This window comes from Emydura macquarii, unplaced genomic scaffold (genome assembly GCF_026122565.2).
Source record: "Emydura macquarii macquarii isolate MOO-44397 ecotype Brisbane River unplaced genomic scaffold, CSIRO-AGI_Emac_v2 contig_1390, whole genome shotgun sequence".
Classification (NCBI taxonomy): domain Eukaryota; kingdom Metazoa; phylum Chordata; order Testudines; family Chelidae; genus Emydura; species Emydura macquarii.
In genome coordinates this window covers 2,930,593-2,954,460 of record NW_027131527.1, presented here as the reverse complement: position 1 = coordinate 2,954,460, position 23,868 = coordinate 2,930,593, and the positions used below count along the sequence as shown (strand labels likewise).

Below are 23,868 nucleotides of genomic sequence, written 5' to 3'. Positions count from 1 at the left end.
CCACCCAGCATCTTCCTCCTTTGGCATATTATAAAGGAACAGAATTTCTAGTTTATACACTGCACATGTTTTATAGGGTGAGAAGAAAGAAATTGATAAGCCAGTCATAAAATAAATGTGTAGTAATAATGATGCTTGCTGTCTTTTGTTCTTGAGTACTATAAAAGATGAGTGCTGTAATCATGCATTTTCTTTAAACTGCCTGACAGCATTGTGACAATATGCTGGGGTCCCAAAATTGAGAGTTACTGTGTTACCCCTCTCAGCCTTAGCGGTTTTGCTATTTAGAGTTTTGCTAACTCCCTGACACACCAGCTTGTCTACTTTGCCGCTAAACTCTTCAGGAGTCTGCCAGCCAAACCTTGCCTTGCAGGTAACAAATAGTAAACCCCAACTCCCTAGTTCCCCTGAAACATCTCTGCAGTAAATTTGTTGCTTCTTTAAAGAGACAGTACACTGCAGCCTGTTAACTTAAGCAGGGTTAACACACCCTTCCCTTCAAACAGTGCACTGAATTGGTTTATAGTAAAACTAAAGCAAATTTATTTAACAAAAGAACATAGGATCGAATGACAAGGAATGACAATGACAAGGAATGACAATGTTAAGGAATAAGGATAGAAAGGTTACAAGCAAACAAAAGTAAAAATATGCTTTTAATACTAAAACCTGATTCAACAAAATAGATTCTCTCTTGTTCAAAGAGGTGTTCCTCAAGTCTCTTTTCCAGCATGGCTGACAAGACTCTCAAGCCAGGATCCTTCGCAGATCTCAAAGTGCTCAGTTCCTTTGTCCCTTCAAGTAAAGGATGCCAAAATGGCTTTTTTCTTACTGCTTATATCTTCCCAAATTTCATTGACTCTGCTTCAATAGGCTGGAAGGCTTCTTGGGGTAAAATCTCCATTGAGATTGTTAAATAGTCATCTCTGCATGTAAATGTGCTTTTCTTTGGCTTTGGTCACACCTTGCCAAGGAGACATTCAAGCAAGCTAAATCATATTCCTTTGTCTAGAACAGATGTGGCTTAAGCACTGCTTGCCAAATACATTTTAAGAACATAATTCTTGAACATAATTATAACCCTTTTTATAAACCCCTTACATACACCATGCAATGATTTTTAGGACCAGTATGTTACCAGTTTGTATAGATATCCGGCTTACATGACGCCTTTTAAATACAAATCATGTCACCAGTGTGTGAGGTACAGAGAGTAAGTCAGGCCTGAAAAGAGTTGCTCAAACATTAGTGAACCACCAGCATGCCTCTGTGTCATAGGCATAACTTTAGAATCCAGCTGCAGGTATAAAGAAAATATATTATATCTTTCTTGATTTTAAGATTGCCCGGTCATTACTACATTCTGTTTGTTTCCACTTCTGGAGCTTGTTTTTTCTCGGATAAGTAATGCTTTGTTGGCCTTATTGTTACTGATTAGAAATCTGCAATTTATCAAACAAGCTTGTTCCCAATCATCTTAGTTTAACAGCCCTTGACTTTAATGGTGCTGCTGATTTAAGGACCAACCAATGGCCCTAAATTACTCTTGCTCTAATTTAGTAAATGTAATTTTGTGCTCCTGTTTTTTTGAATTGCTAAACTAATTATTTTTCTCTCTCTCTCTCTCTTTGTTTGTTCATTCTCTTCTGGTAGCCAATACCTTTACTGAAACAAAAGATGAATCACTCCATCACAATGTCACAGGAGCAGATCGCTAGTTTTCTAGCCAATGCTTTTTTCTGCACTTTTCCACGACGCAATGCCAAGATGAAGTCTGAATATTCTAGTTATCCAGACATTAACTTCAACAGGTATGGCATTCTTGAATAAATGGAGCAGATGACCTTTCAAGGGAAATATTGTAGTCACTTAGGGAAGAAGCCTGTTTTTTCTTTCACATCATTAGAAGCCAATTAACACCAATTCAGTAGTTAGGTTTCTTGCCTCTAAAATTATAAAGAAAAAACAGGAAATTATTTAATCACAGTATCTCTGGGAAATAAGGGGTCCTGTGGATGAAAAATAAATGCTTGATAACAAGGTTGATCTACCATACTCTACTCACAAACTTGCACTGGTTTAATTAAATGAGTGAAAACCCCAGTGTGGACACTCTTATTTCCATTTATGAATGTTTATAAACAATTAAAAGTACTGTATAAGAGCTATGTATAATTATTCTTTTTAAAAAGTGTCTTACTTCATTTTAGTTTCAGCCTGTTCCTAGTAGACTTAAGTGAAACTGAAATAAATTTGACTTAAACTGAGTATATCTACACAGCCTTTTGTGCACTGGTTTAACTAAATCAGATAAAATTGCATCTTAAACTAAAACCAGTGGAACTCTGAGTGTAGACAAGCCTTTATTCTTCCCATCCATGGGCTCAAACTTGCATTGAAATAATTAAATTGATTTTAATTCACATCTTTCATTGTTAAAGTGAATTAAGCAAAATTGAAATAGGACACTTTTATACCATACAAAGACTTGCACTGAAATAACAAAAGGTAAGAATTATGACTGATTTGGTCTTGGCAGTGCAAGTTTATGTGTAGACTAGTCCTTCGTTTATTAGGGCTGCAGACTCAGCGTCAGCACAGAGAGAGGGAGAGAGACACCAGAAAGAAGTTTCTGAAAAAGCTTCATGTTCTTACCCTGATGGTTTCAGGGCTGGAGTGGGCTGGGACACAGGCATGCCATTCTACCAGTCCAGCAGATTTCCAAGTGGAAATTAAGACTGATCCATAAACATTAATAAATTTAACAGTAGAGACCCATTCATTCTACAAGATTTATATTATAATTGGCAGCAGTCGGGATTAGCAACAAAGTCTGCCTCATTTGAGTTTATTTAGCTGTGCACTTGTGTCTGAAAATTTTGTTGTGGAATTCAAACTGGGGGAAAATTTTCATTACTTAAAAGCATAATATAAACTAAACAGTTAAATTAGACTGCATCAAGAACAGAAGACAATGCTGAAATACAAGTCATACTACCAAAGTGAATTTATGTCCTCTCCTTTTCTCTGAGCATTGTATAAGGACAGCAATATAATACTAATGGCTAACAGAATATTTTTAATAGTTGAAAATAAAACTTCTTTGAACACCTGTGATAGGTTAAAAAACCTACTGCTAAAGCAATAGATAACCATTTTGATAGATCACGCTTAGATATTATATTGGTCTGTGTAATGGTGTCTGCCTCTAATGCCTGCCTGTCCCTCTTTGCTCTCTTTAAACTCTCTACACTATGAACCAGTATAAATTCCTATATTTTCATTACTACTTTTTAAATTAAAGTATCTCAAACCTCCTGCTCAGAGCATACACAAAGACAAACACATCTGTTTATTTACACAGGGCAGAATGTTGCCCTTCTTTGCATGCATACAAGCTGGGGAAAGGAAAAGAAAGTACAGTGTCCCTGGAAAGTGGAACAATCTTTGTTCTCCAGGCTTATCAGTGTCCCTGTTGATTTTTACAAAAATCATATTTTGTCATGGTTTTTGTAAACCCTTGTGAATTTTGGCCACTCAGTCTGGTGAAATTGACATCAGGCTGGTTGAACAGGTATCCCCAATCCCACTAGTTCTGTCATAGTGGAACCATGGATATGCAATCTCCAATTAGTCCTTGGGCTACCACTTCATTGCATTAGAGTTCAATTCACTTCTACTCTAACAGTGCTGTGAGTGGCATGTCTACAGAAAGATTGGCTGTACTGCAGCCATTTGCTTGCAGCAAATAACCTGGGCCACCATGAACTCTTCTCCCTATCTCCCTTGCACCAGTAATGAGCAGATTGGGGAAGGGCACCTAGTGTGGAGGGACAAAGAATAAGATGGGGAGAGTGAGTAAATGTCACAGAGATAAGGAAGGACTACTAAGGTAAGAGCTGCGGAGGAAAGCCACAAAAAATAGATTGAAGGATGGAGGCATACAACAATAAATGACCCAGAGGAGTAACATTGTTTTCTACCTCAGCTTTTAATGTAACATGGCCCTGTTAGTATTTTGAAAAGGGGGAGAAGGAAAGGGTAAAGTCTGCACCATTTTCTTCTTACCCTCAATGCCAATGCCATCTTCTCTTCCCATTTCCTGGTTTTTCAGTTTGAAGGTGGGCACCTCGATAGTAAGGGAAGGACAATAAAATAAATGTCCTCATCCATTAGTAGTGGTGTATGCTTAGAGAGGATGGAATTTGTCCCATTGCATTCTATAAGACTTGAAAATACAAGCTAGCATTCATAAACTAGCAGCGTATGTACAAAATGTACTAGGCAATGTCTGAAATCATAATTTGTGACTGTTATAACAATGCACTACACATTTAAGGAATATCAGGGGCTTTTCTCCCACCGTGGTTAGGGAAGGATATATTAGAAGTTGTTCTGCTGAGCAATCCTGCTTCCCCAAAGCAATATGCTATGGTATCCAGACTTAAATTATATTGAAATGTTTACATTTTATCTTCTGTATAACTGTATGAATTACTTAGTTCTATATGAATTACTTAGTTCTATTGGGTGTAGAACTTCATGTAGTGCACTCCTTTAACGTAGCAGAATAACTGTGTGCATATTAGCTGTTTTTTGTGATTTTTTTTTTTTTTTCTTTAACAATCATAGGTCATAGAATCATAAAAGATTAGGGTTGAAAGGGACCTCAGGAGATCATCTAGTCCAATCCCCTGCTCGAAGCAGGACCAACCCCAACTAAATCATCCCAGCCAGGACTTTTGTCAAACCACACTTTATAAACCTTTAAGGATGGAGATTCCACCACCTGCTTAGGTAACCCATTCCAGTACTTCACCATCCTCCTAGTGAAAAAGTTTTTTTCCTAATATCCAATCTAGACCTCCCCCACTGCAACCTGAGACCATTGCTTCTAGTTCTGTCATCTACTACCCTGAGAACAGCCTAATTCCATTCTCCCTGGAACCTCCTTTCAGGTAGTTAAAGGCTGCTATCAAATCCCCCATCATTCTTTTCTTCTGCAGACAAATGCATTATTCCATAATTAAACTGTCTTTCCACCTTCCCAGAATTTACATAATACACATTTTTCTTACAATCAAATCTTTAAATAATAAAATTTTCTTCTTGTTTATGTAAACAATACATGTGCATAAGCAATTTATTAATCAAGTTTTGTCTTTAGGAACATGACTGCTGTATGAAGTTAATCTTTTATTATTAATTTATGGTTTTATTCTACCAAGGAATGACTAGTATGCACATACTCAGTGATTATTTTGGAAAACCATAGAATTATGGGTCAAATATAGATAGTCTTCAACCCTTTTAATTTAGGGCCTGATGCTCTTATCTGCTATTCACTCATGTATCTCATTGGAGTCTTTGGCAGGTGATGGTGCTCTACACCTCACAGTATCCATCCCTCATTGTTAAAACTGATGGCCTTTTGTTGCAAAGTGAAAATGATCTATTTACTCATAGTTGTGTAGATTTGGCTCTTACGTCAAATTGCAGAATGAACCATGCCCCTTTCACCTCTATTCATTTTAAAACACATTTAAAAATTGGTGCTTCATAGACTGTTAAACTGAGAGAGGTCTTAAGACTAATTTAAAACACTTTAAATCTGCTGTCAGAAAATGTCCTCTCTTTTCCACTCTAGGGCTTGGCCATTTCAGATGATAAAATGAAATGGTACACTTGATATGGACCTGTTTAAGTAAAAATTGTCACTGTTTGCCTACTGTGATTTGACAAGGCTATCAATCTGTTTTATAAAACAACCCATACTTGGTACAAGATATTGAGAACATACCATTTGTTTTATTTCCCGTAAACCATCTCAAATGTGCCACTGCTTGTTACTGTGCTGATGAAGGCAAGATTCCAGAGTTCTCTTCTGCATGCTGACAAACTTCATTGTCATCTGGAAGGGAGAATGCTTATACGTCAGCATAACATAAGCCATTTTACACTTTGCACTTTCCCATCCAACTCTTGCTATTGTCACCTTAAATAAATAAATAAATATCCGTACATCTTTGACTTTGTAGTGCTTAATTTTATAGTACATTGCAAGCTTTCCGTGTAAATTTAGATTGTGCTTCCTCCTACAAACTGAAAGGCCATTAAGTAATAATATAATAAAGTAATAAAATAATACTTGCCAATGTGATTAAATACATCCCTTTTAAACTTTCCAAGGATGTGTCTTTGTGGGTTTTTAAAAGCATTAATAGCATAATATATAAACTAGAAGTATATCTGATAAAATGGAATTAAACATTTTTGTCTCTAAGATTATATCTAAAACTGTCTTTTAGGGTTAGGGTGCTAAAATGTTGCCTTAGAATTGTAATTAGGACTATGTCTATGCTTTTCATGAGTATTATATGCTGCAGCAAAATCATGATGAAAACTTCTTCCTTTCAAAACATTTAATGTGAATAAAAATATGGTAAGCAGTATTTTGAGAGGGAGAAAAGATATTGACATGGAAAAGATACGTTTTAACATGAGTCTGAATTAGAGAGAGAATCTGGGAATTTAGGCATTATGGTTGAAATGCCAATCCAGTTTGTGGTATGGTATCTCCATTGCAAAATAAATAAATATTAAATTTGTTATTGTGCGACACCCTTGTTGCTAGACAGAGATGTCAAGTGTCTACTGTGCTTAGAGAATGAACTATGTTTTTCCATTGTCGAGGTGAATTCTCCAGAACATATTGAGGCACATTGTTGGGGTAGTTGAAGAAACTTACACTGCTTCTGCTTATGGAGTATCTGTTCTGTGAATAGACAGAGAATCTGAGTTGTTTCAGGGATTTGTCAGTCTAGCACCTTTTTGGAAACACAATATTCCTTCTCATTACATTCCTTGTAAAATAAAGAAATAAAACATTTATGGCTGAATCTTTGTTCTTAATTTCACTACTTCTGTGTGGGGATTACAGGTCAGAGAGTTCTCTGTCACGAGGGTTTGTGCTGATTCTGATGCTGTTGGGTGTGCCTGTTGTTCCTTTTGAGAATCCTTGGACTTGTCTCTTAAATTCTAATTCTTTGGGAAGCCCCTTAATTTTATTTAAAAACTGTCAAAGTATGATGGAGTTAGCAGCAGGTTATGAGGGTAAAATATACTTTCTTCTCAAATTAGTTTTTCAGCTAACTATAAGAGAGGTCGAGTGGCTTGTCAAGAGCTCATACACTTTACTTCTGTGGCTCTGATCTGCCAGCAGTTGTTGACTCTTAACTGTGGTATGCTGCTACAAGAGACTAAGCACGACAGAAGTACATGGCTCCCAATCCGGAATAGGCTTAGCTCAGATCATAGGGTTCAATTTCATATTTTAAAGTAGTATGCACATCAGCATAAACCCAGAGATTTTTTTGACAGACCGGTTAGAGGGCAAAATGAAATTATATAAAAAAGACATCTGAACTATGGCATATTTCTGCAATATTGATCATATAAAATACTGACACCATCAGTATGTACCTTAAATTTAACTCCAGCCTTGTCAAACAGGATCTTTAAGCTAATTATTTTAGTGAATGGAAGTAGGAAAAAATTTACACTAGTTAAGATATATGCATCTTTTATGGATTTTTTTAATATAGAAAAGGAAATGGACAAACTGTACAGGACACTTATACAGGGGAACTGAAATTTGATTTAGCAATAATGCAATTGCCTCTTACCATAAACAACATCAATTTCATAGCATTGAGTATTCTCTGTGGAGTAAATTATCCAGTGTGTTTGAGGTGATCTGGTTAGGGAATAGGAATATATATTGTTTCTATAAAAAGTGGCTCCAGTTACCTCCTCACCATAAACATATCATTGCAAAGATCTGACTATTGCCTTTAAGTAGTGTGTCCTCCTCCTCCCCCCTCCCCGCCCCTTAGAATGTGGTGGTGTATTCTATTAATCTTCTCTGTAGATGGAAATGTTTAGTTTAAGTGTATAATCTGTACAATTTACAAATATACATGTGAATTTGAGTTATAAAATGTGCTTTAAATTGCAAAATGAAAAGGCTTATTCTTAGCATGATCAATAGAGCAAACTCTAATAATAGAAGTTTGGTTTAATGCTTAAAGCCTAAAAACTGAGTTCTGGGTTCTATTCCTGGTTCTCCGATTAACTCACTGTATGACCAAGGGTAAATCGCTGAGAGTATGTCTACACAGCAACTAGACACCTTTGCTAGCTGACTCGGGCTCAGGTCAGTTGGGCTGCAGGAGTGTTTCATTGCTGTGTAGACTTCCGGGCTCAGTCTGAAGCCCTAGGCCCTACGACCCTGCCGGGTGGGAGGGTCCCAGAACTTGGTTTTTCTTTGCTGTATAGACATACCCTTAGTCCAGAATATTTCAAGTAATTACTAATTTTGAAAGTCTCAATTTTCAGTTGCCTGACTTACGACCTAGGGCCTAATTTTCAGTTATTGAGCTCCCACAGTTCCCTCTGACTTCAGCAAGGGCAGGTTTTAGTCCTTAGTGTAAATTTGAGGTACTTAAGACTTAAAAAGATCACCTGGAACTTTAAAAAAAAAAAAAAAAAAAAAAAAAAAAAAAAAAATTTGATTGATGTATTCTTTGATCCAGTTTACTTATCAAACATGGGCCTTTTTATGTAGGAGGACAGACTAGATGATCATAATGGTCCATAAAAATCTATGAATTTGGACCCATTCTTTGTGCGTGTGGTAAAGGAGGACAGTGTTTGCAATTGGACTGCTCAACAAAAATTACATTGCTCAACATATGTATGTTCCTACAACCCTTAGTGAAAAAAATCTAGTTTTAAAGGTAAATTTCTAATTAAGCAGCAGGTTGTTCAGTGTTTTGTTTTGTTTTTTTGTCTAAGTTTTGTTGTGTTGACATAATATTACACCTGTGACAGGTTAACAGTCTTCAGTAAATAAGAGAATAAATTGCCTGTGAGGTTAAATGGTTGAAGTAAAGTGTGTTTATTTTCTTTGAGGCCAAGAGAATCCCAAACCTCTAAGATACTTTCTATGTAAATAGAGAAATAGAAGACAGGTTTAATGTAGAAAGGTGAGATTTACTTAATTAACTTGAAAAGACATACAGCAGCACCAAACCTATTTATTTCACAGTGCCTTGTGTGTTTGACTTGTATAAGTCTGCTCTGAGGTTTTCCCCACTACAAAACATAATAGCTGGTTAAATAATTGCATTTCCTCTTGCATTACCACAAGATTGATAATTTTCAGTTTGCTTGATATCCATTATGACCAGTTTTCTCAGAATTATCACCTGGATTATTCAGCTTTGGGTCTTGGAGATCATCAATTAGTTGGGTAAAATTTTCACACTGTAAAATAACATTGTCATCATTAATCCATTTGAGAGACCTGTGTTTTACCACAAAACCCATGTATTAGTGATTTACTAACATCTGTATCAGTTTATACATATAGTAAAATTTTCACTAGTGTTAAAGAAACTTAGGAGTCTGATTTTTCAATGAAACTTAGGTTCCCAAGTTACTTGGATTCTTTTTAAAAATATTTTACTCAGCAACATTATTTTGTAGTTACCATCTTTAAAGTGTTTACTGTGGCACTAGGTCTTATATATATGTGATACCAAGTGTGGCTGTGTTTTATCTTTTTTTTTTATTGGAGATTAGAATTTCCAATTCTAAATTTCTTTAGAAATGTAAAGATCTTTATAGGCTGCCATCCTATGCTCTGTAGTTGACACTGAACTTCTTCAAGCTGTCCAAGGTACTGTTGTCCACAAAACCACAAGTGGGACATTGTGGAGATCATTTCGCTTGATGATGGGGATATAAATAACAGTAGCAAACACTTATTGTAGCTGTTTGTTCTTCATGATGGTTTTGACCAATAACTGATTCCAGCACAATTTCATCTTACAGAATTTGATCAATATCTGTGATGGAATACAAAATGTGTTAAAATGTAAACAGAAAATATTTGTTTTAAAAAAAAATATATTGTATAAGAGTGACTAGAATGATAATACTAATCAACTGCTTGTTATGTTAGCTGGAAACTTTTCAAAGGTCGTTGTTGCATTTATATAAAGAATCATTGCATCTGCAAATGCTCTGTAGAGAGATTCCCGTGACTTTCCCAAACATCTGATACAAAAACCTTACAACTGTATGTGGTCTTAGAGATGCATGTGATTAAAGTTGCGTGGAGTATAATTGAGTGAAAAGGTTAGATAATGCTGTTGATGTGACAATACTTATTGAAAGATTTCAGGCAAATGTTTATAGCAATGCAAATTGAAGTCTAACAAGTCTTTAATGGTAAAGATATTACCTCACCCACCTTGTCTCTCTATGTAGACTTAAATCCGCCTTCAAAAAGTGCATACAAGCATAACAGTTCACCTCCTAGCAGATCCACCCAATAAAATGGACTATGAAAACTTATAGCTTATTCTTTTGGCTTCAAGTATTTTGTCAGCCTATGGCATTAGAATTAAATTTTGCTTAAAGATGTGTTGTGTCCTTTTGCTGTTTTTGAAATGGAAAAGTGAATATTCCTTATTTGCATTGCTGTTTTCTTTGTCCCAATAACATTATTCTCAAAGGATGAAAATGATCTTTGTGCAAATGGCCAGCTCCATTTAAATCCTATATTTTAAATCTCATTTAAAACTATTTTAAGGGTTTAAGTGGGACTTTGGTGGTACATACCCAATGTGTTGGCCATTTGCACAAGAGTGAATATCATCATCAATGTGAGAACATGTTAAAATCCAGGAAACAGCATGAGTAATCTGATTTCATGTTCAGTTGCATCAGCAGAGATCAATTTTTTCTTGATGAATAAGGTTGACTGCAGAATTTACATTGCACTGTCTGATAACTTTACAGATGGATCTAGGTAGTTCTGGGAACCATCCATAATTATTATTTGCATACATGTAAATCTCCTTGAAATACCGTCAATGCCATGTATCTGTGAATGAGAAATTTATATTATGATTTGAAGTTTGAGCCATGCTTGCCATAATATGCAAATCTTTAACCCTGAGGGTAATTAGCCACTGAAACAATTTACCAAGGGGGATATGATGGAATCTGCATCACTTACATCAGTATTGGATGCCTTTCTAAAAAATACACTGTAGATTAGCCACAAGATATAAGATTCATGTAGAGATTACTGAATGACATTCTATGACCTTTGTTATGTAGGAGGACAGACTAGATGATCATAGTAGTCCTTTCTAGCCTTAAAAATCTATGAATTGAGACCCATTTTTTGAAAATGGGATAATGGAGTTGCCTGAATTCCAGCTTTCAAAAGTAGATGACTTTGTTCTGATTTGATAAAACAGAAGACCTTTTCAGAACCATTTACTTAAAAAATTCAGCCAAAATCCATGCCGTCAGTTTTTGTAGGAAATAATCTTTACAGCATTAATATACTTATAATGACACGATGACCCAGTATATTTGAAATTTTTTTACCTTGTAGTTTTGCCATGAAATGTCTATAAAATATGTATCAGGAAATTTACTGTGTGAACCTGGCACTGTGATATGCAGTTAATCTAATCCCTGTGTACAAGTTATAGATGTATACATTTATCAGAAATGTAAACAAGTTTACTCCTGTAATGTATCAGTGAGTTGGAGAGCTGGTTTTCTTTAATTATTGGGTTATCAAGTTTGTTTCCAGTTACAGAATCTCTCTTGCTAGTGATAGTGAAGGAACCATAAAGAACACAGCCCAAACTGAGTGAGGCCTTCAGAAAACCCATTTAGCACATTCTTAAGTACTTTCACTAACTTTTGGGATGTGGAGGAAGTTTACTTGTAAAATTAGTAAATTTTATGTAGACATAATTGACACAATAAACATGGAAACATGTATTGCCATTTTAAAAAATTTTCAGAGTAGAAGCACAATTTTAAGCAAAATGTAAAGTTAAAGACGAATTTCACAATATATTCTTTGTTACTAACCATTTAATATTGAAACTTATTTTTTTAAGTACTCCCCACCACTATCACTATCCCTCCACATACTCTGTCATATTGCATATTTTGTGGCACACTAATATATTGGAACATAACCACTGTATTTTTTATGATTTTTCTGTGTCAAGTGTGAGATTTATATTCAGAGCATAAACACTGGAAACAGTTGAAGATTAAATCAGAAAGAACATTTTGTTTGTCTGCTAATGTTAACTGAATGTCTTGTTGTATTGCTCCCACAAGTCTGCTTACTTTTATCATTGACCTTCACTTCTGCCTGTCCCTTGGTTCCTCAGAATACCTAAATATCTATATAAAGGGCTCCAATTTGATTATCATTGCTGCTGCATTTGCTTAGAAGCTAGAAGGTCAAAGATAAATCGTAGGTTGCCTCACTGGTCAGCTCTGCAGACTTTTTGCATCTGTCTTTCTACTAAATTGAAGTAACTGTGTGGCAGTTTGACAGAACATCTTGCACAAAGCAAAAGTGGCTTGTGGGATGAAAATATGCGGTTGCAAGTAATTTATCAATTACTTCAATTTAAAAGGGCTTGCAGTGCTTTTGAGTTTGATTTACAGGGCCGTTTAGTTGGATGAATTCTTAAAATTTGTATTAATGGCTTTTTGCCTTGGATTCTTATATTGGTAAATTGATAATCTACATTCCACTCAGGGAATTGCTTTTTTGAGATCCTGTCATACAGAGCTCAAGAAAAATTCCAGTTAATATGCATCATGCCCTCACTCAGCCTATTCTTTTAAAAACTATAAACTTTGTACTTGAAATAAACATTTTCATAACGTTGCATAATTGACAATTCACTTTAAGTTTCATGATAGCAAGTACAGGTATTAATGAGACCTCACATTATCTTAATGTCTGATCTTGCTGGTTTTATGTAGAGACAGTTAATACCCAAGGTTGTTTGTATGTATGTCTATTAATGTTTTCCCAGGGTGCTAGCAATTTCTAGTTTTGTTTCCATGTTGGAGATTTGAAAAACACTTAATTGTATAGTGCATATACATTTGAGACGTGATTTGTTCGTGTATTGTTTGGGTGTTTTCTTTGTAGAGCATGTTATATTTATTTAGATAGACTAAAAACCACATACAAAATATTTATCTCCTATCCCCTGCCTTCAGAAAAAATAGCTCTGCTCTTCCGTTTGGAAACTTAGCTCGAGAATAGGTTCAGAAAGAGAATAGAAGTCTAGGGTCTGATTATTTTTTTCAGAGGTTCTGAGCACCTAAACCTCTGATTGCAATCAAGGGGAAATAGTGGACCTTTGCACCTCTGTAACTTGGTTGTCACATGCGGAAGGCAGCTGACCTTAGAGCCCTTCTGAGCGCTTTGCAGACTCGTCTGATGTGGGAAGAAAAAGTAGGTTGATTTAAAGTGAGTTTTTGAATACTAATAAACTGAGACTGTTTAGTGTATGTTAAGATTTGGGTGTATATATTAATATATATGTAATTTGAGACATAGCTCTCCAACAAGAAGCTGGATATGAGTCAACAATATGCCCTTATTGCCAAGAAGGCTAACAGCATATTGGTCTGCATTAATAGGAGCATTGCCAGCAGATTGAGGGAAGTGATTATTCCCCTCTATTCAGCACTGGTGCTGCCATATTTTGGAGTATTGTGTCCAGTTTTGCTGCCACCCTGCCGCGCCCCCCCCTCCACACACACACAAAGGATGTGGACAAATTGGAGAGAGTCCAGCGAAGGGCAACAAAAATGATTAGGGGGCTGGAGCACATGACTTATGAGGAGAGACTGAGGGAATGAGGCTTGTTTAGTCTGCAGAAGACAAGAATGAAGGGGGATTTGATAGCAGCCTTTAACTACCTGAAAGTGGGTTGCAGGGAGGATATGGCTAGGCTGTTCTAGTAGTAGTAGTAGATGACAGAACTAGAAGCAATGGTCTCAAGTTGCAGTGGGGGAGGTCTAGGTTGGATATTAGGAACTTTTTGTCCAGGAAGGCGGTGAAGTACTGGAATGGGTTACCTAGGCAGGTGGTGGAATCTCCATCCTTAGAGGTTTTTAAGTGTGGCTTGACAAAGCCCTGGCTGGGATGATTTAGTTGGGGTTGGTCCTGCTTTGAGCAGGGGTTTGGACTAGATGACCTCCTGAGGTCTCTTTCAACCTAATTTTCTATGATTCTATTAATAATTTTTTGAATGGGATTTTCAAAAGCATTTATCATTGTCCTAATTCTGCTCCCACTGAAGTTCAATGTAAAACTCCCACCAAATTTAGTGGGAGCTTGGTTAGGGCAATGGTATGTGCTGTTGAAATCCTCGCCCTCTATTACTGTGGTGGTAAGCTTACTGCCATAAAGATGACCTGCTACTTTGTAATTTATAAGGAAGGCTTGAAAGTTTGTTTGTACGTTTGTTTGGGGATTCTCAAGATTTATGCTTGCTTTTAATGTTACAATTCAGCTACTTCTGTAGTCATTCAAGGAGCCCTCCAGCAAAAATAAAGACGATGTAATTTATTTTTAAATGTGAAACACTTTAAAACCCCAACAATCTTTCGGGTCTTCATTTATCACAACGTAGCCCCTCCAAAAAGGCATAGAACACCTTCCTCCCTCCCCTCTTCTCTTTTGCTTGCAGGTCACCTTTAATACAGTTTGGAAGTTTTCTGAATTGATCATTTAATCTATTTGGACATTGAAAAAAAGATTATATGAACTAAACTCCATACTGAGATTACATTTGAATGTGTTTTCATAAACTGAAAAATGGAAGGGTTTACAGCCTGATCCGAAGACCTCTGTAATAAGTGGGAACCTTTCCATTGACTTTCATTGGCCTATGAATCAGGTCCTAAGTGTTGATAGGGAACTTCTAGAAGTGTGTATGAGCCTGAGATCAACAGAAGTTTCCTGTCTTGTCTTGTTGCAAATTTTTCCTATAAGTAGACTAAGCTCTTGATTATAAATATAACTCTCCATTTCTTTAAGAATTAAAAAAAAATACTGGAACAGGAAGAAGAAAATTAGAAATCAATTAATAGATTCTAAGGCCAAAAGAGACCATCTGATGATTATGTAGTCTGATCTCTGTATGCCAGGAGCCAGAAAGCTTCCTCAAAATAATTTCTGGAGCATATATTTTAGAAAAACATCCAATAATGATTTTAAAATTATCAATGATGTTGGAGAATCCACCACAACCCTTGGTAAGTTGTTCCACTTGTTAATTACTCTTACGATTAGAAATGTATATGTTATTTCCAGTCTGAATTTGTCTAATTTCATCTTTGTTGGCCTAACTTCCCTATTGAAGTAAATAGGATTTTTATAATTGATTTCAGTGCAGTGGGGTTGAGGCCAACCCAGAGCACCTTTTCAAAAGTACTCTAGGTGGCTTTTCTAAGTAGGAGAGACTGATTGCTTTTGGCTAGAACAGCTTCATGTCTGCTTTGCCTTTGCACTTGACTTATTCCATCCTTGCCATTCTAGTTCTGGGCTTTTTCTGAACAGAAGCTGTCTATTATGCTGAATCATTTGTTGGCTTTGGGATGTGGATGGCCATCCACTGAAAATTTGGTTGAGATTAACATTTATTTGCATTCTAAGCATTATTTCAATTGAAATTGAAGAGACAAAAGCCTAGAGTGAGTATTATTAGTTCTGTGTATAAACTGACTCAGATAAAGGGCACGTTAAAATACAAAGTCACAAGTAATGTGTTTTCAGAGATAAACTTTTAACACATACCCAATATATTTTTATTTAATATGCTGATTCAACTTGCCTCCTCAGAACTACGAGCAATGTACTTTGTTATTGCCTGAAATTAACACCATTTTAAAATGGGGTGTACACGAATACATTGTTTTCCTGAAGTCCTTGTTTGCAGTTTTTCCCCCTAAGATTAGTGAAACCAAGATCAGACACTAACCTTCCTTTCTCTTCTCCCTGCTCTCCCTACCCCAGTTAATTTATTTTACTGAATAATAACTTCCTAGTAAAATGAATCTGTTCACATTGAATATTCCTTTTTCACATAGTTCTTATGTAAGTTGTCTTTTCTAAATATGAACAATCTAATCCATTTCCATACTAGAAGGTTGACTTCACCTAAAGTGTCCTGTTTTTGAAGCAGGTTTGTCTTTGTGCTAAATGAAAGCAGATGAATAACATTGTGTCACTTCGCATTCCCATTCCTAGCCAACTTTGCTATACTTTAAGAATGGTTTTTAAAAATGAGAGCTTAAGCCCCAAGGGTTTCTACTGTATCAGACATCGTTTTGTGAACTTGTTACTCAAGGCATATTGCTTCCAAAGCCCCCAATGTTCTTCCCTGCAGACAAATTGCATTATGTGTTGCCAATAACAATGCCATGTCATTTTGTAGGAAACTAAATTAAGCAATACAAGTGCGGGTTATTGGAAGCTAGATGATGCAGTAAAAATAGTATTTTGGTTAACACTGAAAGAACGTATTCACTTAATGTCTAAAAGTAGGGAAGTTTCTTACTATTACTTAGATTTTCATAAATGGATTTCTATATGTCAGTAGTAGCCCTCTAGGTAATTTAAAGTAGATCTTTTCTTATTTTGTTTCATTTTTTAATCTTGAGGAAAAAGTAGCTGGCATTGTCTTCCCTGTGCAATGAAATTTCTGAAGGACAATGTTACATTATTTTCTTTCCTAACATGATCATTGAAGTGTAAGTAGATAAAGTGTTTTGTCTGGAGGAGTTGGATGGCTTAGGATATTGGGAATTGGATTTTCAGCTTTTCACCTCTTGGTTCCTGGTGCCAGTCCAGTCCAGCCCAGATCAGTAACAAAACAATAACAAACCCTCTTTAATATCTGCTAGTTCAGGCAGCCTGTGTGTCTTGAGTTAGTAGTTTCAGCTGCAATTCCCAGAGGACAGGTATCTTTTTTATTTCTTTTTTTTTCTTTTTTTTTACATTACAAAATCCCTGTAAATAGAACTATTTGGTGTTCTTGTTGGCAGTCTGATCAGAGAGACCAAGCATGAAATAGACACAGCAAGTGAATTAATTTTTCACCCCAGAGGTGATCTGTACAATTCAAAGCTGAAAAGTATTAGTGGTGTAACATAGAGAAGCTTGCATTCCTGCTGCCTGTGCTGTAGCTGTTCTGTGGATAGATTCTAGTTCTTCTTCAAGTGCTTGCTCATGTCAATTCCATGTAGGTGTGCATGCAGTGCATGCACAGTTTGCCGGAAAGTTTTCCCTCAGAATTACCCTATAGGGTCGGCCCTTGGTCCCCCTGGAGTCCCACATCCATGATGCTCTATATAGGGGCCTGCCGACCCTCCGCCTCCTCAGTTCCTTCTCACCACCTGTGACGGTTGCTGGAATATTGCTGCTCTTGCCTAGCAAGTGCTTCCCTCGTTGTCTTTATAGCTTAAGTACTGTAAATAGCTAATTTAGATAGTTGTAGTTAGTGTAGCTAAGTACCGCTTATTGAGTTGTTACCCTGCCCTTCCCTCTGGGGATGGGATATGCTTGGGTTCACGTCCTGTGAGTCCTGCTTGAAGCCTATGCCAAGAGACAACCCGTCCTTGGCCTGTCTGAGGTGCCTTGGGGAGTCTCATTTAAGAGTAAAGCGTAAAATCTGCAGGATTTAATGGAAACTATCCTTTAACCTGTGGAGCAGAGACCATGCTCATCGGCGTTGGTGTGATGTGCCCCGGCTGTTGTGAAGGAACCAGTGGTGAGGAAAGAAACAGAACTGAAGGAGCCTTGGCACTGACAAGCCTCCTTGGCACCAAAGGACCTAGCGCGATCGGGACAACGGCACCGTTCCCATTCCCTGGTGCCACAGAAGAGAAAAGCAGGGACAGAGGCAGCTCTTCGACACCTAAATCTAAACCTGTGGAGGCTAGCAAGATGCAACCCATGCTAGGCCACTTGAGCCCCAGCCCTCAGCCCTGGTACCGTTGACTCTGGGTCAAAGAAGAGCCTTATTGAGTCCGGTACCAGTGGACTCCCCACATAGGGAGAGAGAGGAGGAGGATATCCAGCTCCCCTCCACTTCAGAGACATTCAGGGAACTTATCGAAGAGACTGCTCCTCCACCACCTAGCCACTCACGAGATCGTGATCTGGTGCCAAAGAGACCTATGGCTAGGTTGAGGTCCCCCCAGCACCGCTCTCTGGCACCCCCCTCCCACTCCTCCCCTGTGGTCGCTGAGGAGTGAACAACTCTCTTTGGTTTTCAAGATGGATTCTTACACATCATGGGGGAGCCAGCACCCTAACAGGCAGCGCAGATGGGAGACTCAGCCCTTTGCAGTACCTTGGGCTTCTCAGTGGCAGATGCCATCTTGGTGGCCTTTTTGGACCCTGTGGGCATACCATCAGGCCCAGGGGTCTCCATCAGAGAGATCCCAATTGCTGTCATTGGGGGGCAAGAGAATGACCTTCCGTTCGGCAGCAAGTGCTCCGCACGGCACTGTTGAAAGCTTGGACCTCGGCACCAGGGCCAACAGCATACACTATCCCGGCACCCAGGATGAAGAGCCAGTACCAAGCGATCTGTCAGGAGCACAGGATCCAGGGGCCAGAGAGTCATCCTCATCATCACCAGACGAGTTGGTGGCGGGAGCCCTGCCTGCCTCAGTTCTGGATGACAGCAGAGAGCACCAGGAGCTACTCTGTGGTGTCGTGCAGAACATGGGCCGCAGGCTGAGGAGGTTGTTGAGGGAGGGGTACCTATGGTGGACATATTAACACCTGAAGGTCCTTCTAGGGTAGCACTCCCTCTAATTAAGACCATCAAGGACTACACTGCTGCCTTGTGGCAAACACCCGCCTCTTTGGCCCCAACGGCCAAAACAGTGGAGAGGAAATACTTTCTTCCCTCAAAGGGGCATGAGCACTTTTATACGCACCCGCTCCTGGTGTCACTCATAGTAGTGGCCACTAACGAGGGGGAACACCAGAGGTAACAGGCTCCCACCCCGAAGGCAAAGGAAGCTAAGAAATTGGACATCTTCGGAGGAAAGTATATTCCAGTGGAAGGCTCCAACTTCAGATAGCTAATCTGCAGGCTATCCTAAGTAGATAAACTGTCAACTCATGGCTATCTATAGAAAAGTTTGCAGACTCACTGCCTATTGACTCCAAGACAGAGTTTGTGGGACATGTTAAAGAGGGTAAAGCAGTGTCAAAAGCAGGTGGCTCTGGACAGTGCTGATGCGGCCGCAAAAGCGATGTCATCGGGGGTGACGATGTGACAGAGCTCTTGGGTCCAAGCTCTGGGTCTCCCGCACGAAGTGCAGGTCACCATTCAGGACCTCCTATTCAAGGGGCCAGCCCTTTTTTCCTCTGAGACTGATGAAAAGCTGCACAGTCTAAAGGACTCCCGGACTACTCTAAAGTCCTTGGGGCTTCATATGCCAGCCCCGCAGAGGAGACCATTCAGACCACAATCCATGCCCCGTTTCTACCAGGGTTTGTCCAGACAGGACTTGAATCGCCGAAGGGGTAGAAGCAGTAATAGACAAAGTCCCCAAAATACCTCTTCCAGCAGGAGCTTTGGTCAACTGAGACAGCCCTCGGGGGGCAAACAGAACTTTTGAGGATATGTCTGAGGACAGCATTACAGTTCCCTGGATCCAACCCTATTATTTTCACACCGTTTTTAATCCCATTTTCACGGTGCGTGGACCAGTGGGTTCTTCGCACTGTGAAACTGGGATATTTTTCTCCAGCTTTCTTCATGTCCCTTTTCCTGTCCCTCTTCAGGGACCCCTCTCACGAGCAGCTTCTTCAAAAAGAGGTGTAGGTGCTCTTATAAGTCGGAGTGGTGGAGGAGGTCCCTCGGGATCAAAGGGGAAAGGGGTTTTACTCCCAGTATTTCCTAATCCTGAAAGCCAAGGAGCAGCTCTGCCCTATCCTCGACCTTCAAAACCTCAACAAATACATGAAGAATTTGAGATTTCATATGATTACCCTGACCTCGATTATCCCTTCTCTAGACTTGGGAGATTGATATGCCGCCCTCTGATTTAAAGGATGCATATTTCCACGTGGTCATCTTCCTGGGCCACAGGGGGTTCCTTCACTTTATGGTCAGCCAAATACATTACCAATTCACGGTCCTGCCATTTGGCCTCTCAATGGCTCCCCGTGTCTTCACCAAATGTATGGCAGTAGTAGCGGCATTCTCGAGGAGAATAAGAGTACAGGTGTTTCCCTACCTCAATGACTGGTTAGTCAAAGGTCAAACCAGGGCTCAAGTGGAATCAGACGTAAGGTTCATCAGGGACACATTCGAGGGACTGGGCCTGATCCTCAATGTCCAAAAGACGACCTTGATCCCCACCAGACAGAATTTATTGGGGGTGGTGCTGGATGCAGAGCTAGCCAGAGCCTCCCTCCCAGAGTCTCGCTTCCATGCACTGCGGGACCTCATAGAGATCCTGAGACGATATCCACACACGATGGGTCAGAACTGCCTGAGATTGTTAGGGCACATGGCGGCATGCACCTCTGTGGTATCATATGCAATGCTGCACCTCAGGCCCCTGCAAAGTTTGGTAGCTACGATGTACCGCCCAGCTTGTCACAGCATAGAGAGAATAGTTTATCCCCATCCCTCAGTGCTGGAGTCCCTAACCTGGTGGTCCGACCGGAGCAATGTATGTGCAGAGGTCCCCTTTTCGGCACTTCAACTATCAGTATGCCTTGTGACAGATGCATTGGCAATGGGTTGGGGAGCCCACTTGGAAGACTTAAGAATGCAAGGTCTCTCGTCCAAGTCGGAACTCTTATTTCATATCAACATGAGGGAGCTGAGTGCAGTGCGTCTACCCTGTCAAGCCTTCCGAGAGGATCTGGAAGGCAAGGTGGTATCAGTACTTACAGACAATACAACAGCAATGTTTTATATAAACAGACAAGGTGGCGCTTGCTCCTCTCCCCTGTGTCGAGAAGCCCTCAAACTTTGGCACTTCTGCATCACTCAATTGATACACCTGGAGGCATCGTACCTACCAGGGGCTCAGAACATGTTGGCCAACACTCTTATCAGGTCTTTTCTCACGTATGAATGGTCCATCCATCCAGACGTGTTGAACACCATCTCCCAGAGGTGGGGAATTCCCCAAATAGACTTGTTTGCCACAAGATCCAACAGGAAGTGCCTTCAGTTTTGCTCATTTCAGAGGCACAGTCCCAATTCGATAGTGGATGCTTTTCTCATCCCATGGACCAGGCGGCTGTTTTATGCTTTCCCACCTACCTCGCTCATTCTCTGGGTTTTGCGAAAGATTAAGCAGGCAGAGCATCAGTGATCTTTATAGCCCCAGCCTGGCCTCAGCAACACTGGTACACCATGCTGCGCAAGCTCTCAATAGACACTCCATTCACCCTTCCAGGTCTCATTACGCAGGATCACGGAACACTTCTCCACTCCAACTTTGATTCCCTTCACTTCACAGCCTGGAAGCTCCGTGGTTGAATCCCCTGGAGCTGACATGCTTGGAACCTGTGTGGGAGGTATTTTTGGGTAATAGGAAGCCCTCCACAAAAGCTACCTATCTGGCCAAGTGGAAAAGATTCTCAGCCTGGGTCACCCAAAAGGGCATCCAGGCTCAGTTGGCTCCAATCCCCACAATCCTTGATTACTTATTACATCTGAAACATCAGGGCCTTTCACAGGCATCCATCAGGGTTCACCTGGCAGCGATTTCAGCCTTCCAGGGGAGGCAGGTCGCTCTGTTTTTACTAATGCACTGATGTCACAGTTCCTTGAGGGTTTGGACAGACTGTATCCTCCTGCTCATCAGCCGGTACCTGCATGGGATCTCAATCTTGTTCTCTCAGAGCTGATGGGCCCACTGTTTGAACCTTTTGTGACGTGTTCCATGTTCTACTTATCTTGGAAGGTGGTGTTTCTAGTAGTCATCACCTCAGCTAGAAGTCTCTCTGATCTCAGGGCGCTCACGTCAGAGCCACCATACATTGTGTTCTTTAAGGATAAGGTTCAACTCCATTCCCACCCTGTGTTTCTACTGAAGGTGGTGTCCCAGTTTCACATAAACCAGGACATCTTCCTTCCAGTCTTCTACCCAAAGCTGCATGCCAGCGCTCAGAAACACAGGCTACATTCACTGGACGTTAGACGAGCATTGACCTTCTACATAGCAAGAACTAAGCCGTTCAGGAAACCACTCAGCTCTTTGTGGTGCTGGTGGAGAGGATGAAGGGTCTTCCAGTTTCTTCTCAGATAATTTCTTCATGGATTACCCTCATGCATCAGGACCTGCTATGACTTGGCAAAAGTGCTGGCCCTTAAGATTATGGCCCATTTGACTAGGGCTCAGGCCTCTTCAGCAGCCTCTCTGGCCCAGATTCGAGTTCAGGACATCCGCAGAACAGCCACGTGGTCCACCATCCATACTTTCACCGCTCATTATGGGATCACTCAGCAGGCCAGAGATGATGCTGCATTCAGCAGAGCTGTACTCCAGTCTGTAGTTCGCTGGGCTCCGACCCCACTTCCTTGGTTTGGCTAGGGGAATCACCTACGTAGAATTGATATGAGCACGCACTCGAAGAAAAAGAGATTACCTACCTGTAACTGGTGTTCTTTGAGATGTGTTGTTCATGTCCATTCCAAGACCCACCCGCCTACCCCTCTGTTGGAGCCAAGGAAAGAAACTGAGGAGGCAGATAATTGGCAGACCCCTATATAGAGCACCATGGAGATGCGACTCCAGGGGCACTGGAGCCAACCCTGAGGCTATTTCTGATGGAAAACTTTCCAGCAAACTGTGCACCCAGCATGCTTGGAATGGACATGAGCAACACTTCTCGAAGAACACCAGTTACAGGTAGGTAATGTCTTTTTTTCCATGTGTGTCAGTCTGGTACCTTTCATGAGCATAAAGTTCATGAAAGAATTTTGAAATTAACAAGTATAACAAAAACAATGTCAGTGTAAACTTCTCCCACACTTTCCCACCAGAATGCCTCAACCCTGAATTTGGAGGGAAAACGGTAGACTCCATAATTTGTACTGCTTTTAAATTCTGCATTTTAAGTGCAAGAAACAAAGTATGTGCTAATATTGGTCCCTGTCCTGCAGTTGGATTTGCACGGGTAGACCCTTGTGTTCGTGTGGAATCAGATTGACTGCAGTGGGATTCTGCACAAGTTCCAGTGTCCAGCCACATGATTCCAGTTGCAGAATCAGAATCCAGGCCTTATATTGCAAACTTGAGTATTTTCAGTTCTCGGGGGAAAAAATTTCCCTAACATTATGGTTTTTAAAAATATTTTGATGAGTTCATTCATCTCTAATTTCAAATATTGAGTTTGTATGCCATTTTCTGAATTATTTTAAGGTGATGTCTAGTAGTATTTGTAGATGTACATGAGCTCAGATCTGCAAAATTACAGAGAACAGTATTTTGTTACTGTGCCATTGGCTGTCTCTTTATTAAGTGGTGTATTTAGTCATGTAGCGATGAGGTTGTTGCCCAACAAATGCTTTACCAATTTTTTGGGGAACAAACATTGGTCTCGGTGCCAGTTTTTAAGTTAGTAGCAGAGAAACGTGGAGATGGTAGATTCTAGTTGCTAGAAGCAAATGAGAAGTTTATTTCAATCCTTTCTTTCATTTTGTGGTCCACGGTACCACCAGCGGATATTTGAGGAATGGGAAGGCAGTGGGACAAGTGGTTCTAATTAACCCACTTTAGGGAATGAGTGAGTCATGCACAAAATAGGTAGCCAGTTTGGCTGTTGAGGATAACTTATTTTTTATTTATGATCATATAAGCTGTTGTTATCCACAATTGTCCCCTTTCAAGCTGTTGTTATAAATTTAATAATGGTTAGCTAGCAATTGGGGATAGTTTGTGTACTATATTGCTTTT

At 39.7% G+C, this 23,868-nt stretch overlaps 1 protein-coding gene across 1 annotated transcript in view; it reads left to right on the top strand.

Annotated features, from left to right (window-relative positions):
* PARG (poly(ADP-ribose) glycohydrolase) overlaps positions 1–23,868 on the top strand; it is a 126,728-nt gene that overhangs the window by 59,676 nt on the left and 43,184 nt on the right. The window contains exon 9 of the mRNA XM_067552474.1: positions 1,654–1,811. Coding sequence (XP_067408575.1) covers positions 1,654–1,811 — 158 coding nt within the window. The remainder of the gene's footprint in view (positions 1–1,653; positions 1,812–23,868) is intronic.